Source organism: Phallusia mammillata, chromosome 5 (genome assembly GCF_965637545.1).
Source record: "Phallusia mammillata chromosome 5, kaPhaMamm4.hap1.1, whole genome shotgun sequence".
Lineage (NCBI taxonomy): Eukaryota > Metazoa > Chordata > Ascidiacea > Phlebobranchia > Ascidiidae > Phallusia > Phallusia mammillata.
The window spans coordinates 20,259,777-20,273,128 of NC_137256.1; the positions used below are offsets into that span (position 1 = coordinate 20,259,777).

The following is a 13,352-nucleotide window of genomic DNA, read 5'->3' on the forward strand; positions in this document are numbered from 1 at the left end:
CTTGACATCAGCAGGTAACAAGGTTGCATGTTAATCTGCTTAATGCTTCGAGTTCGACCACAGGTGATTGCAGAAATGGGTTTTATCCCCTTTTCATCATGTTGGCATTTGTTATTCAGTATCTAGTCTGGGTTTACATTTGGTTTTGGGATTATGACACAAAGAACTGAACGTTTGGTGACATTCCAAAGGTGTGGAACACCTAACCAACAATTTGAAAAGTTTTTCATCTTTTTCAGAGAACGAACATGTCTACATGACTATTGCACAAAACCGCCTCAACAGGCCCGCTTTTTTACCAGGTACAGCTGCTGCGTTTTTTACCGCTGCCCTCCACCTGTTAGTATCATTTTAGCGTATTTTCAACCGCTAGGTTTTCGCAGCTGTGTCCTGTGTTTGTCGTGCCATTGTATCGTCATAACTTACTATGCTTGTCGCGTTCAAGTGCACGTGAACAAAATAAAATACGATACGATACATCTATAGCATATTAAAAAACCTTGACAAGAAGACTCTTTTGTTACCAGGGCAACAGAAACGCAAAATTCTGGCCTTAGAGCCTTTTGCCACAAACATGTACAGTTTTCTAATGCTGATGGCTTTTTATTGACCCATCACAAATTTTTAGGCGTTGTTTGATAATTGATTTTATTTTATAGTATTTTGTTTATAACAATCCGAAACGTCAAAAAACATATTTTGTCGTGGACAACGTGATTCATGTTTTGCACAAATATTGACTAGTTCACTCACTGTGTACGCATGAAGCAGGTTGATTAGACAACTTTTAAGCATTCTTGAAAAAAACGTTTCCTAAAAAGTATTTTTACCGAATCGAAACTTCGATGCATGACGTTGCTTGAATTTCTATTTAGCCTCAAGATAGAATGCAATTTTGGCTTCCTGTCTGTTATCGCTTTTTTGTGACTATACGCTTACAACGTTGTCCCAAAAGCGCATGAATTGACCAAATGCTGTGAATGTAGATTTGTAAACTAGACAATTCCTGTATTTTATTCAAAAATCATCACTTATTTAAACTTTAAGCATGTATATTATTTTGATCTATACATAAGGGAGCTATCCGATTATTACAATCCTCCTATAGGCACATTTTGTGGTCGATTTGAACTGGAGTTCGTTTTTTAAAATTGCAGGTAAACCGACACAGCTTATATAGCTTTGTTGCTTAATATAAATGTTTAAAATCTCTGAATGGCGGAACTCCAACTGCAAAACGGTATTTACTCGATTGTAAGCGGCAGCTTGTATTGTTTGTTTTTTTACCTGCCGTTTGTGTGGCTTAGGCTACATTTTAATTGATTACTGATATTATTTCTACACTTGCAAATTTGTAATTTATTTGCGGGTTTAAAATTCATATGCATGTACAGCTTATATGTCGATATACGTTCAGTTGGGTACAGTTATTAACGTAACTAACAAATATGGGAAAATAGTTATGATAAGTAACAACAAAACGATATATTGTGAAACAATAGTATCTAATATTCCAGCGTGCGGCTTACAATCGAGGCCGGCTTACATTATTTTTTTAACACCTCAACTTGCGGCTTATAAACGAGGACGGCTTACAGTCGAGTAAAACGAGTTGAGTTACGATTGCTGCTGTGTTCAATTTTCATATAGCAAACCACTGGTGATTTTTTTTTATTAATGTCATTGGTCATTATTTTTTACACTAAGTAGAAGGGTAATAATAGGAAATGTTATTTGTATCATCTAAAGTGGTTTCAATCACATCTGATCTTCATTGTTGATCCTTTGATCGCATTATCAGCTTTCCAGTGAGACCAGATCATGTTTTGCCAATTGCCTGTTGATCTTCCCCAATTACCGTTAAGTTTAGAATCAAAACAACTTGTAAACCACCACCCGCTTTCCCACATAAGTGCACAGTTGCTTGCACTTCTGTGTCACAACGTTTCAGTAAAATATCGATAAACAAGCGAAAACAAATTTAAATTAAGATGTGTTTTACGCTTGAGCGCAAATCCATTTTAGTTAGTATTTTGATTTATGTCATGTTATTTGGCACTATTTTCTTTCCATATTTCACATACATTTTTTATCTAAGCTTATTTGTATTGCGCCGAAAAATAAATTTTCGAGGAAAAGGATCGTTTAACTTTTGGTCATTGTGGTAAAGTTATCGTACTTACGTATCATGATCCTGATCTTGAGTAGAAAATTGCATCCCGTTGTGTCCTTTCAGACTGTCACCAGCCGTTCCGCTGTATCCAGAAACATGTAAACGGTAATTGTCTGATTCGCCGTCGATTGCAAACGAACTTGAAAAAAAATTCTTACTTATGTGAATCGTTTTTTACTAATTAATTAGGATAGAAGCATCATGGTTTTAAAAGATATTTAAACTAAAATACCACATAATAAATTTAGGTACCAACTCGTACGCTAAAAACTGGAACTGACTTCCGGAGTTTCCATAAACAAAGAACGCACTTGTTCTTTGATCGCCAATGAAAGTTTACATTTATTTATTCTTATTTACTTTGAGGTTAACATAGGCCAGGGGTGTCCAATTCGAAAGCACCGCCGTGCCAATCTAGGTTTTAAAATATACTCGCGTGCCAACGTTTGGTAGGCCTACTTTTTTCAAGCCATGTCTTAAACGTCTTACCGGTAGAAAAAAATATGTTGTCAAACGCGAGTAATGAGTAAACTTGTTTATGATACTCCAGAAACCTTTTATAACATACCATGTCGCTTAAAGCGCAGAATCCATAATATGGAATATAATACGACAGCATAAAGGCCCGGAATTATCCAAAATTCGACAGTTTCAAACGCCTAAAAGTATACGGATCAAGTCTAAAAACGACTAATTTATTTAGTGGATTTGTGTAACCTTGATACTGATCATCTTTACTGAAGTTAGAAAGGCCAAAAAGAATCAATAGAAAAATATTAATTACGTGACAAATCCTGATGTTTAGCATCTGAATGTCCAAAAATTGCGTGCCATTTTCAAATGCTCTGCGTTCCACTTTTGGCACGCATGCCACGTGTTGGACACCCCTGACATAGGCTATGTCTTATATGAGATGTGTCGAAACGTTACGTTGTTTTACAATTAACTTTATTTTTGTTTTCAAATTACTGATGTAAAGAAATTGGTTTATATCATATAACATTTAGTGGCGCCATAAACGCCAGATTAATTTCTAAGCTTGGTGCACAGATTAAGCTGCACAAGATTAGTCTTATGTTTTGTGTCATAATTAGGGCAATTATTTTTTGACCTAAAAAACGAAAAAAATTGACCTACAAATTGAAAATTTTGACTTTAAAAAACTTTTTTTTTTGACAAAATTTTGACCTATGAAAAAGTAGTTAAATTACACATTATTGTACAAAAAGTTAAAATATGGCTGTACGCTACTCTGTAGACCAAATTTTTAACAGAAGGGCAAAACTCTGAACACAGACCTAGTCTGTTCTGAAAAGGGAAATGAGCTAAGTAAAAATCACTGCCAAAAAACTGCAGCTAAGACACAACGAAAATTATTCAATACAGTTGTCTAAACGAAAGATACATGAAATACCAAAAGCAAAACCGAAGCAAGAGCTGCACCTAACCTGCAGCTGCCGTAAAATGACTTGGGACCTACCAAAATTTTGCACGTTTTGAGATGTGTTGAGCATCACGCCATATCAACCTAATTATTTCACTCACTTTATGGTTTATGATTCACAATGAGTAGGCAATGGGCCAATTACAACAGTATAAAGTAGGCTACAAGGTGTAAAATGGACAGTTCACTGAGAGTGCAACCTCTACAACACCACGACAATGTTTGTAAACAATTTTAACTTTGTAAAAAATTATGACTTTGTGAACAATTTTGACTTTTTTTTGTCAAGTCAAAAAATATTTGCCCTAGTCATAATATATATCAGGGGTCACCAAACTTTTTTCACCGCGGGCCGGATAAGTTTAATAATAATTTGCGCGGGCCGGACAGTTTACATGCCCCAGCGCCGTCTTTTCGAACTTAGCTCGCAAGGCGATTTTGATAGGGGAGCCAAGATATGGTCTTTCTGTACTCCCATTAAAAATCTGGTGAAAAAAACGACTATTAAATTGTATAGTTAGTCTCATCTTACAAGCAATGCTTGTATATTACGTCATAAGTGACCCAAGAAAGCAATGGTTTGCGCACAATTGACACTTGTAGTCTTGTTTGTGACGTAACAATCTGGCTTTGGGTCAAACCTGGGCGTTATAATCCCACAAAACAAGGTAATATTAATTCTACATATCGCGACAGGAAAACTTTCGTAAGAAGTAGATTATTTTTTAAATGTTACAAAGTTATCAATGCGATTTGACAACCTAAAAAATGTGGTCGCGGGCCGGATGAAATGACCTCGCGGGCCGTAGTTTGGTGACCCCTGATATATATTGTGATGTTTGTGGTACCTGATTGTTCGCATTGTTTGCACACAATAGGCGTACAAAACGTTGGACGCGACTATTAGGCTGTTAATACTCTTTTTCGTACCACAAAAACTGTTTAGAGCAGTTTAAACATGAAAACATTTAGCAAAGGACTTTTAATGATGTCACAGCCGGCAGTACATATATTTTAATAAACATGTTCACGGCAGAGTCAGAATCTTTAAAACCGTGAATTATGTTTTTATTTACTCTCAGCTTTAATAAAATGGAACACTTAGTCTTAGTATGAGCCGTTTTTCTGCCGATATTTGGCCTGTGGGCCCCTGTTAAACCCATACATCATCATCATAATCTTACGTGTATTGTGCGAAGGCTGTAGAGTCATCAAATCCTCTTAAATCGATTCTCAAACTGCACCTCTGTCCGCTCGTCATCCTATTTATTTTTTCCAATCCTGAATTGTTTAAATTTAAAGTTTAGCTTGTTTACTACTCAACTTACGCGGCCAAAGACAATACACAAAAGTATTTTACCCAGCCAAAATTCGCCCCTCATATCTCCGAACCCATCTTTGTATTCCTGCCAATTTCTGCCAAAATTCACACTTCCGTCAAATCGTTTTTGAAAAACCTGTAGGAAATATAAGACTATTTTCATTATGTTTCTTTCTTAATTACCAACTCTTCGCTTACTGTCCAACCGCCTTCGAGGACTACTCCTTCGTCGTTACTAATCAGTCCCTGGTTCGCTGGGCGATTGTTATTTAGTGTGCTCTCGATCACTGAAAAATACAAACACATGGAGAAAAAATATTTCACTTATCGGAGCGATTTCGACATTGGGCTTAAGTTTGAATAAAACGGGCTTGATTCTGGCCTGACTTACTCGGCCACAAGGTTTTTCGCCGTGCTTATAAGTTTCACAATAAGCTTGAACCGAGCGGAACTTGCCGTGTTGACGAAACAGTGGGGCACAAGGTTTTGCAAAACGTTTTGAAAGGTTAAGAAACACTGGGTAAGACAAGCCGAAATCGCTTATTAAAAAAAAATCTTTAGTTTTTCGGCAAATGGAGGTTCTTGGCTTCCAGGGGAACAGGGCAATTCTGGCAAAAATGGCAATTTTAAATTAAAAAAAAATTAATTTCTGAATAAGTGTGCCAAAGTTTATCCTTGTTGTCTAAAACTAACCCATGTTATTCAAATCACTGCCCTGTACATCGCATTGTCAGCAAAAAAACTATCATGACATTTTCCATTCGTTCAAATTAAATCGATTAAAATCGACTTACTGGTCTCACAATTCCTTCCAGAGTATTTTTCCGGACATAAGCAGCCATAATCAGCGAGCAAGTCGACGCATGTGCCGTTATTTGCACACGGGTTCACGTAGGAGCACACATCAAAATCTACAACAATAACACAGATGTCCAAACTAAGGCCCACGGTCAAATTGGTCCTTCAAATGGAAACTGTGGCCAAGGAAGAGATGTGAATTTTTTAACATAGGGTGATAGTTCATGAACTAATAGTGTTAGTAAGCAATTACAATCATTTTTGTTTGTAAACAGAATATTCATCTGTGAAATCGACCGGAGATCAACCTTTTTTACAGCGACATAACAAAACCACTAAAATCCGGTTGTGAATGTAAACTGCTTGGGAGAGTATGAGCATGATTAATTCATGCAACTAAACTTTTGTTAGGAAAGGTTCGGCTCGCGTGGAATTATTTATCAGGGTAAATTTATATGGCAATCAAGTAATCAGGGTTACCCATGATTACACCATTTAAATCGTCTTGGTAATAAATTCAAGCCAAATAATGCGTGAAGCGTATATGTGACCAGTAGAACGATTTTTGAAAAAAATATTTTACATTGTCGTTGTCTGCACCCTGCAGCTTTTTACAAACGTATAAAAATGTTTCACCTTCGAAAGAAAACCAGTCGGTGTTGGTCGTATTTGTGCCGTTGTACGCCTTTGCCGTCATTGCATAGATGACAACCTTGCCACCAGCGACTGTGACAACAAATTCTTTGTAAATGCAACTTAAGATTCCAAAAAAGGCTTTTTGCAAGTGAATTATATATCCACATTGTTATTGTATGAAATAGCAGAACCTACAAACATACATGTCATGAGCAATCTAGTTTGCAGGCATTCGTCAAAGCACCTACCCTTTGTTAAGTTTCAAAAATCAAGCCTGTTATTTTACTGACCTGAAATAGCTCCTCGCCTTTTTGCAGCAGCGCAGACAGAGCTGTTGGTGAAATATTTTCCACTCGTGTACGTGTACGAAGCACCGGTGCATTTTGCAGGACAGTAGACATGAGTGATAGGTAATTCGCAGTTGCCAGTTGTTTTGCAAGTCACTAACACATTGTTAATTTTTAGGATAATAATAACAGCATGTCAGTTGAAAATATTCTTACTTGAAAAGGTGTACGAATATTTGCTGGCAGAGCAGGTTTGAGTTTGAACGCCATTTCTATCTTTTCCGTACAACTGAGCTCCTCGGCCCGGATTGCGAAAAACCTGTACTGGTCCACCGGAATCTAAAGAAGTTTTTTGCATTGAGTTTCTTTAAAAACCCCAAAAATGGAGGATATAACTTCACTCACTATCAATCTGTTGGTCGTACATTGCTGCAAGACATATCGGGCCGCTTGTGTAGACCCCATTTCCACACAACGACGGATTTTCTTCCCAGCAGTTCGCGGGGCAAAGTATGCTGGTGATCGAGTGCTTCAAGTCAGAAAACTGTGTCTTGCACGTCACTAAAGCAACACTTTAGGTTCTTGTACATTTTTGTGAAGGTTATGTTAGACGCGAAGTCTCGTCCAAGGAATTATAATAAATATCAAGGGGTATTATGAAAACTTTATGAAAAAGTTATGTGGTCGAACAAGTGGCAATTATTTCTCGGAACGACGAACCGTTCCCGCTTTTTTACCATTAATTACAAACAATGCAAATATAGAACAATAGCTAAGTCATCAATTGGTTAATTTAATTACGTTACCTGACAGTCCCAATAAAGTCACAATGAAGTCAGATACGAATATCAGCACCAAGGCACTAGCTTTCAGTAAATTCATTGTCATCTACCTGTAATCTATAACCAGATGTGTATATCTTTGGATTAACAAAAGATTTCCGACTGATATTTTTGGTACAATAGTTTAACTAAGGGCACATTTTTGAAAAGAAAGCTAATTCTGCGATTGTTAGTTGTAAGCATCTTATGTATAGACCTCACGAAATTGATCGGAGATAAAATTTCAGGCTACGCTCGTATATACTGCTTGTCCGTTTACCTTTTAACAAAACGACATTCAAATATAGGAATTATGCAAATAGCAAAGTAAGTGCTGCTGAGCTCTTCTGGCAAATGTAATTTTATTCCGACATTTTGACGTCCTGTACAGGTCGTCTTCACAGAAGAGCTCTACAAACTTGATATTATGCCTGGCAGCAATAGCTTATATAAGTGCTGCTGTTCGATAAATACTTTATGGTGCTGTCGCATAGAAACTACCTTACTATTAGTTGATGTAGAAAATACTCTGCATTGTAAACTGACTTATTACAAGCTTTTTGGTTGAATCTGCTTTGTGCCTAACCGAATTATTTTCCATTAGAAGTTCGGGCAAGTAAGGCGCGATTATCGAAACCTTACAACTAAACTATGTGACTCAACGTGGTTTCTAAACTCTGGGCTTTTCCGTAAGCGCTACTTTATACAACTGCAAGATAACGGAAATGGGTAGTTGAAGCGTGATGTATACATGCTGCGTCCGGTGTGACAATTTGATGCGATTCGCTGCACGATATCATTGTTAACGTTAGACCACATTCTTGTGATAATAAGATGATTTTTTCGTGTGGTTTGTTACACTAGCGTCCAAGTATGCATCGTCCCGTGGCATTATCCGCAAAACAATTGGCATTTCTTGAAAGAAGTCGTGTTTGGATTGCGAAACGATTTAGAAATCCCTGGGGTCGGGATCCCCCGGGATTTTTTACTTCTTTATCCCGGGATTAGAATGCTGAGATTACAAGTACATTTAGGGCTATTTTTAGCTTAAAACACGGTCGCGGACTATGCATTAAGTAAAACGCGTATTTTCGAAACGTGAAAGCATATTTGATGAAGATGTAATCGCTCTTTCTGAACTGGAACGAGCAAATTAGGACATCGCGTGTGACAAAACAAGTTGAGTTATAGCTGCTGCTGTGTTCAACTAAACAAGAGCGAGTTGCTGCGACAAAAAGCTACACCTATTTGTTTCACCACCGGTTGAAAACCGATTGTGTAGTTTTTATTATTAATGCGATTCGTTGACAATTTTTGGTTCCATTTACAATGAGTATTGTGATAATGATAGGAAATGTTATTTGCATCGTCAAAGAAAGGTTTTAATCACATCTGATCTTCATTGTTGACTCTTTAATCGCTTCATCCCACCCTTTCCAGGTTTTCCAGATCATGTTGTGCAGATGACCTTCTGATCTTCCCCATTCTGAGTTGAGTTTAGAAGTGAAACAACTTTTAAACCACCACCCGCCAGAATTTCCCCATTCAAGTACGCAGTTGCGTGACTGTCTGTGCAGTAACATTTCAGTAAATATCACACTGTTGTATAATAACACTCAAACATTGATTTGATCTTGAGAAAGTTAAATGTATTTTACCAGTTGTCTCGAATCCATTAAAATAATTTACATACTGAGTTTATATCATTTTTTGGAACGACGTTCACTTTCCACATATATTGCACTTTTTTTACTTAGGCAAGTATGGAGCAACAAGAGAGATTTTTGATGAGAAAAAAAATTTCATGTTTTTTTAAAGCAGTCGCCAAAAACTTTTTGAAAAGGCATTATAATTTACGATACTCACTCATCATGGTCCTGGTCTTGAGTGGAGAATTGCATCCCGTTGTGCGTCGTAATAAGACTATCACCAGCCGTTCCACTGTACCAGAAACTTGTAAACGATAATTGTCTGATTCGTCGTCGATTGCAAACGAACTGCGAAAACAGTTTTTTGACAAATGAAAAATCGTTTGACAAATAAGGGAAGAAGTAACATGATTAATAAAATATTCTGAAAATATTATGAGACAATATTAAATTAGACACAAACTCCTAGTCACGTTTCGTTTTCCGGGTATAGGCCCCACGTTAAAATTGGGACCAAATTGCGGAAATTCCTTAACATTAACCCACTTGTACTCTGATCGCAAATAAATCTTTTCATTTATTTACTCTTATTTGTTTGATGATGACATATATCTCATACATTATGATAAGATGTGTCGAAAGGTTTTGTTTTTAACAAGGCTTGTCTGTTCATTGTCAGAATCTTTAAAGTCGTAAAATGTGTCCCGTATATACCCTCAACTTTATTTAAATGAAAAACAATCTACACACTAAAATAGCTTGACCAGTGCGATGTCTTAATGTGTTTCGTTGTCGTGAAGAGGATGCTTTAAGCACGTGTGACAATGATTCTTATCAAAGGCGTTATTTCGCCCATTTCCTACTAATAGAACAATGGCAACTGCACGAAGCGATTTAAGAAAAACTGACAACTAACAATTTGATGTAATTATTTGTTGTTCAACATTGTTTTTTTAGCTGAATAAGCGACCACCTCATTATATACTATAACATTTGTAACTCCACGCTAACTTTATTTACATTTTTTTCTTGGTCAGAAAACAGTTATGCTAAAATAGTCAGCGACCTAAAAGGATTAGGTTGATAAATCTGTTAGTTTCAGTACTTCACACTTAGTATATACCGTTTTTGAACCAATATTTGGCATGTGGTTCCGTGTTCGTTATCTTGGTAATAAAACCCAATATCATCACCATATACTTACGTGTATTGTGCGTAAGCTGTAGAGTCATCAAATCCTCTCAAGTCAATTCTCAACCTGCAATTCCGTCCGCTAGTCATCGTGTGTATTTTGTCCAAACCTGATTTAGTTAAAAATTTAGCTTGATTACTATAGGCAACTTTACGCGCCTACAAGCTATGCACCACAGTTGTTTACCTAGCCAAAATTCGCCACTCATGTTTCCGAATCCATCTTTATATTCCTGCCAGTTTCTGCTAAAATTCACACTTCCGTCAAATCGTTTTTGAAAAACCTGTAGAAAAAATAAGACTATTTCCATAACGTTTATTTGTTAATTGTCAACCCTTCGTTTACTGTCCAGCCGCCTTCGAGGACTGCTCCTTCGTCGTTACTAATCAGCCCGTGGTTTCCGTTCACTGATGACTCAGAGCGATTGTTAAATAGTGTGCTCTCGATCACTGGAAAGTAAAAATACAATTAAATTGAAATACGACCACAAAACAATTGTTCAAACTGTTAGATTGTGGCGGAAAACATTTATCTTATTGGAGCGTTTTCAACTTTGGGCTTAAGTTTATATAAAACGGGCTTGATTCTGGCCTGACTCACTTATGGTCATATTCGTATCGTATTTCCACGTTGATGAATATAAGTTTTTTGAGCGTGCTTATTACTGTGGTTGAAATAGTCAAATATCAAAATTAAGAAAGTGGTTGACTATTGAAACAAGTTTTCCAGCGAATAGTTGATCGAAATAAATCATACTAAATCAATGCGTGTAAGTTTTACAACAAGCCTAAAACGAGCGAAGCTTACAGTGTTGACGAAACTGTGGGCCTCAAGGTTTTTGCAAAACCTAAAGGTTGAGAAACACTGGGTATGACAAACCGAAATCGCTCATTTAAAAACTAACGACAGGCAAAACTTTTTATTTGCGTTTGCAAATAGTTTAATCTTAAACCTTCAAACGTGTGAAACATTTACCTTCAAGTCTTTCTCTCATTTCCTGTTTAAATTCTTCCAAGTCCGACGCTTCTCCTTTTTGCCCAACAGCCCCCTTATCACCTTTCATTCCGGGTAATCCCCTTGGGCCCATTTTTCCGGGGGGCCCAGCGTCCCCCTTTTGGCCCCTCCCACTTACCAAGCTTCCGGGTGTGAGAGTGACGTCATCACCACACACTGGAACAGTGACGTAACTGCATTGCTGCTGCCCGCCGACCAGTGACGTATAATACAACACAATCGCAGTAAATTGCAACAACATGTTTTAAAGATATTCTCTTTAAAGAAAAATAATAATTAAGTCGAGTTTGACCTGTGTGAACAATCATAGCCGACTGGACAAGGTATCATGTGGTATTAATTTCAGTGTATGGGCCTGCAAGCTTGTTTGTGCGCCCTAATCATAAAATCGCCTAATATAATTCCCTAGTTATTTTTGCAGCGGTTTTAAATTAGTGTTTAGTAGTTGTATTCATGTTAGACTTTCGTTTCCATGCTATTAGATCAGGGGTGCACAACCTTTTCGCTTTGACAGCCGCATCGCAGATACTTAGTTCACCAACTGCAACTTAGTGTTTACTTGTTTTTCTTTCGATATTACTGATGTTAAGAAATAGATTTATCGCATATACGTATACCAGGGCTGTCAAACTTGCGGGGATCGGGGGCCACATGTAAACCTAAACAACCTCTCCGTTACGACGGCCGCATTGCAGATCCTTATTTAAGCAACAACCGCCAATTACCTACTGGTTTTAGTTTTAAAATTACAGATGTAAACAAATTGGTTTTCAGCGGAGCACAAATTGCGCCCGTACGGCCGCATGCGGCCGCAGTGTCGAGTTTGTGCGGCCGTGAACATGTTTATTAAAATATATGTACTGGCGGTTGTGACATAAATAAAACTCCTTTGCTAAATGTTTTCATTTTTAAACTGCTCTAAACAGTTTTTGTGGTACGAAAAAGAGTATTACCAGCCTAGTATAGGGTTGCCATATTTTATGATGCACAATCCCTGACAAAATTTATCTCAGTTGCGTTAACCCAGTGGTTTTCAAACTTTTTCGTTATTTTGTCTAAACGGTGTCTTTGCCATTATTTCGAGGGCTTGTGGTCCTTACGCCTGAATGTGTTTTTCAGAAAAAAGGAAATTACATCAGTAATTTTAAAACAAAAATAAACAGGTAAATGGCGGCAGTTGGTGAAATAAGAAGCTGTGATGCGGCCGTCGTATCAAAAAGGTTGTGCTGCGCCCCTGGTTTATATCATATAACCTTCTATTGACGCCCCAAAATCTATATTGTGACGCTTGTAGTACTTGTTTTTGGGCGTTGTTTGTACACAATAGGCGCCAAAAAGTTTGATCCATATGGCTACTATAGGCTGGTAATACTATTTTCAGTAACACAAAATCTGTTTAGGGCATTTTAAAAATCAAAATTTTTGGCAAAGGAGTTTTAATTACGCCTGATATCTAACGCTTTAAGAAACGGTTTAATTACTATCGTTTCTATTTATAGCACTTGAATTTTTAATCATAAATTAAATCTCTGTAAATGTGTGTTTAAATAATGGCTTTCCCTTTGAAAATGAGGAAAAATTTATTATACATAGATAAAAATCTGACAAAACAGTTGTTGTTGAATGTTTGTGGGCCGCATTGGAGGGTTCGTGGGCCACGAGTTTGACAGCCCTAGTGTATAAGCCCATAATAATTCTATAACGAGCGTAGGTTGTGCACCCGTGCTTTAGATCAGTGGTTCCCAACCTTTCTACACCGTGGGACCGATAAAAAATTAAAGAAATATACAGACCGGCAACAAAAGATCGTAAGCTTATAGTGAATGTAACAGACGTTTAGAGTGAATGTAACAGACAAATCTTTCACAACATAATGCAAGATTTAGTCATAGCCTATGTATTTAGGACTAAAAATTACAACCAAGCGGCAATCAACTCAACTCAAACGTTGAATGCTAGACGCAGTTTATGACAAAACAATCATAAACGCCACAAAAACTTTATTAAACAGCTTTGC

General features: G+C 37.1%; 1 protein-coding gene across 1 annotated transcript; it reads right to left on the reverse strand.

Moving 5' to 3' along the window:
* Positions 1–1,379: 1,379 nt before the first annotated feature.
* On the reverse strand, positions 1,380–11,630 carry LOC145229672 (uncharacterized). The gene is made up of 17 exons (XM_080095006.1): positions 11,297–11,630; positions 10,667–10,770; positions 10,508–10,604; positions 10,334–10,430; positions 9,335–9,477; positions 8,949–9,049; positions 7,466–7,547; positions 7,065–7,220; positions 6,876–6,998; positions 6,663–6,815; positions 6,373–6,462; positions 5,733–5,849; positions 5,137–5,225; positions 4,978–5,074; positions 4,802–4,898; positions 2,184–2,312; positions 1,380–1,845 (listed from the first exon to the last, which is right to left on the reverse strand). The coding sequence occupies exons 1-17, from the start codon at positions 11,574–11,576 to the stop codon at positions 1,755–1,757; spliced, it is 2,046 nt and encodes a 681-aa protein (XP_079951132.1). The 5' UTR covers positions 11,577–11,630; the 3' UTR covers positions 1,380–1,754.
* Between the last annotated feature and the right edge of the window lie 1,722 nt (positions 11,631–13,352).

Excerpts from the sequence above, each read along its gene's own strand:
- LOC145229672 (XM_080095006.1), bottom strand. The coding sequence starts at position 11,576 with ATGTTGTTGCAATTTACTGCGATTGTGTTGTATTATACGTCACTGGTC. Across the intron at positions 6,816-6,875 it reads ATATTCGTACACCTTTTCAA|TGACTTGCAAAACAACTGGC; the intron begins GTAAGAATATTT and ends ACAATGTGTTAG. Across the intron at positions 6,463-6,662 it reads AAGGCGAGGAGCTATTTCAG|TCGCTGGTGGCAAGGTTGTC; the intron begins GTCAGTAAAATA and ends TTGTTGTCACAG.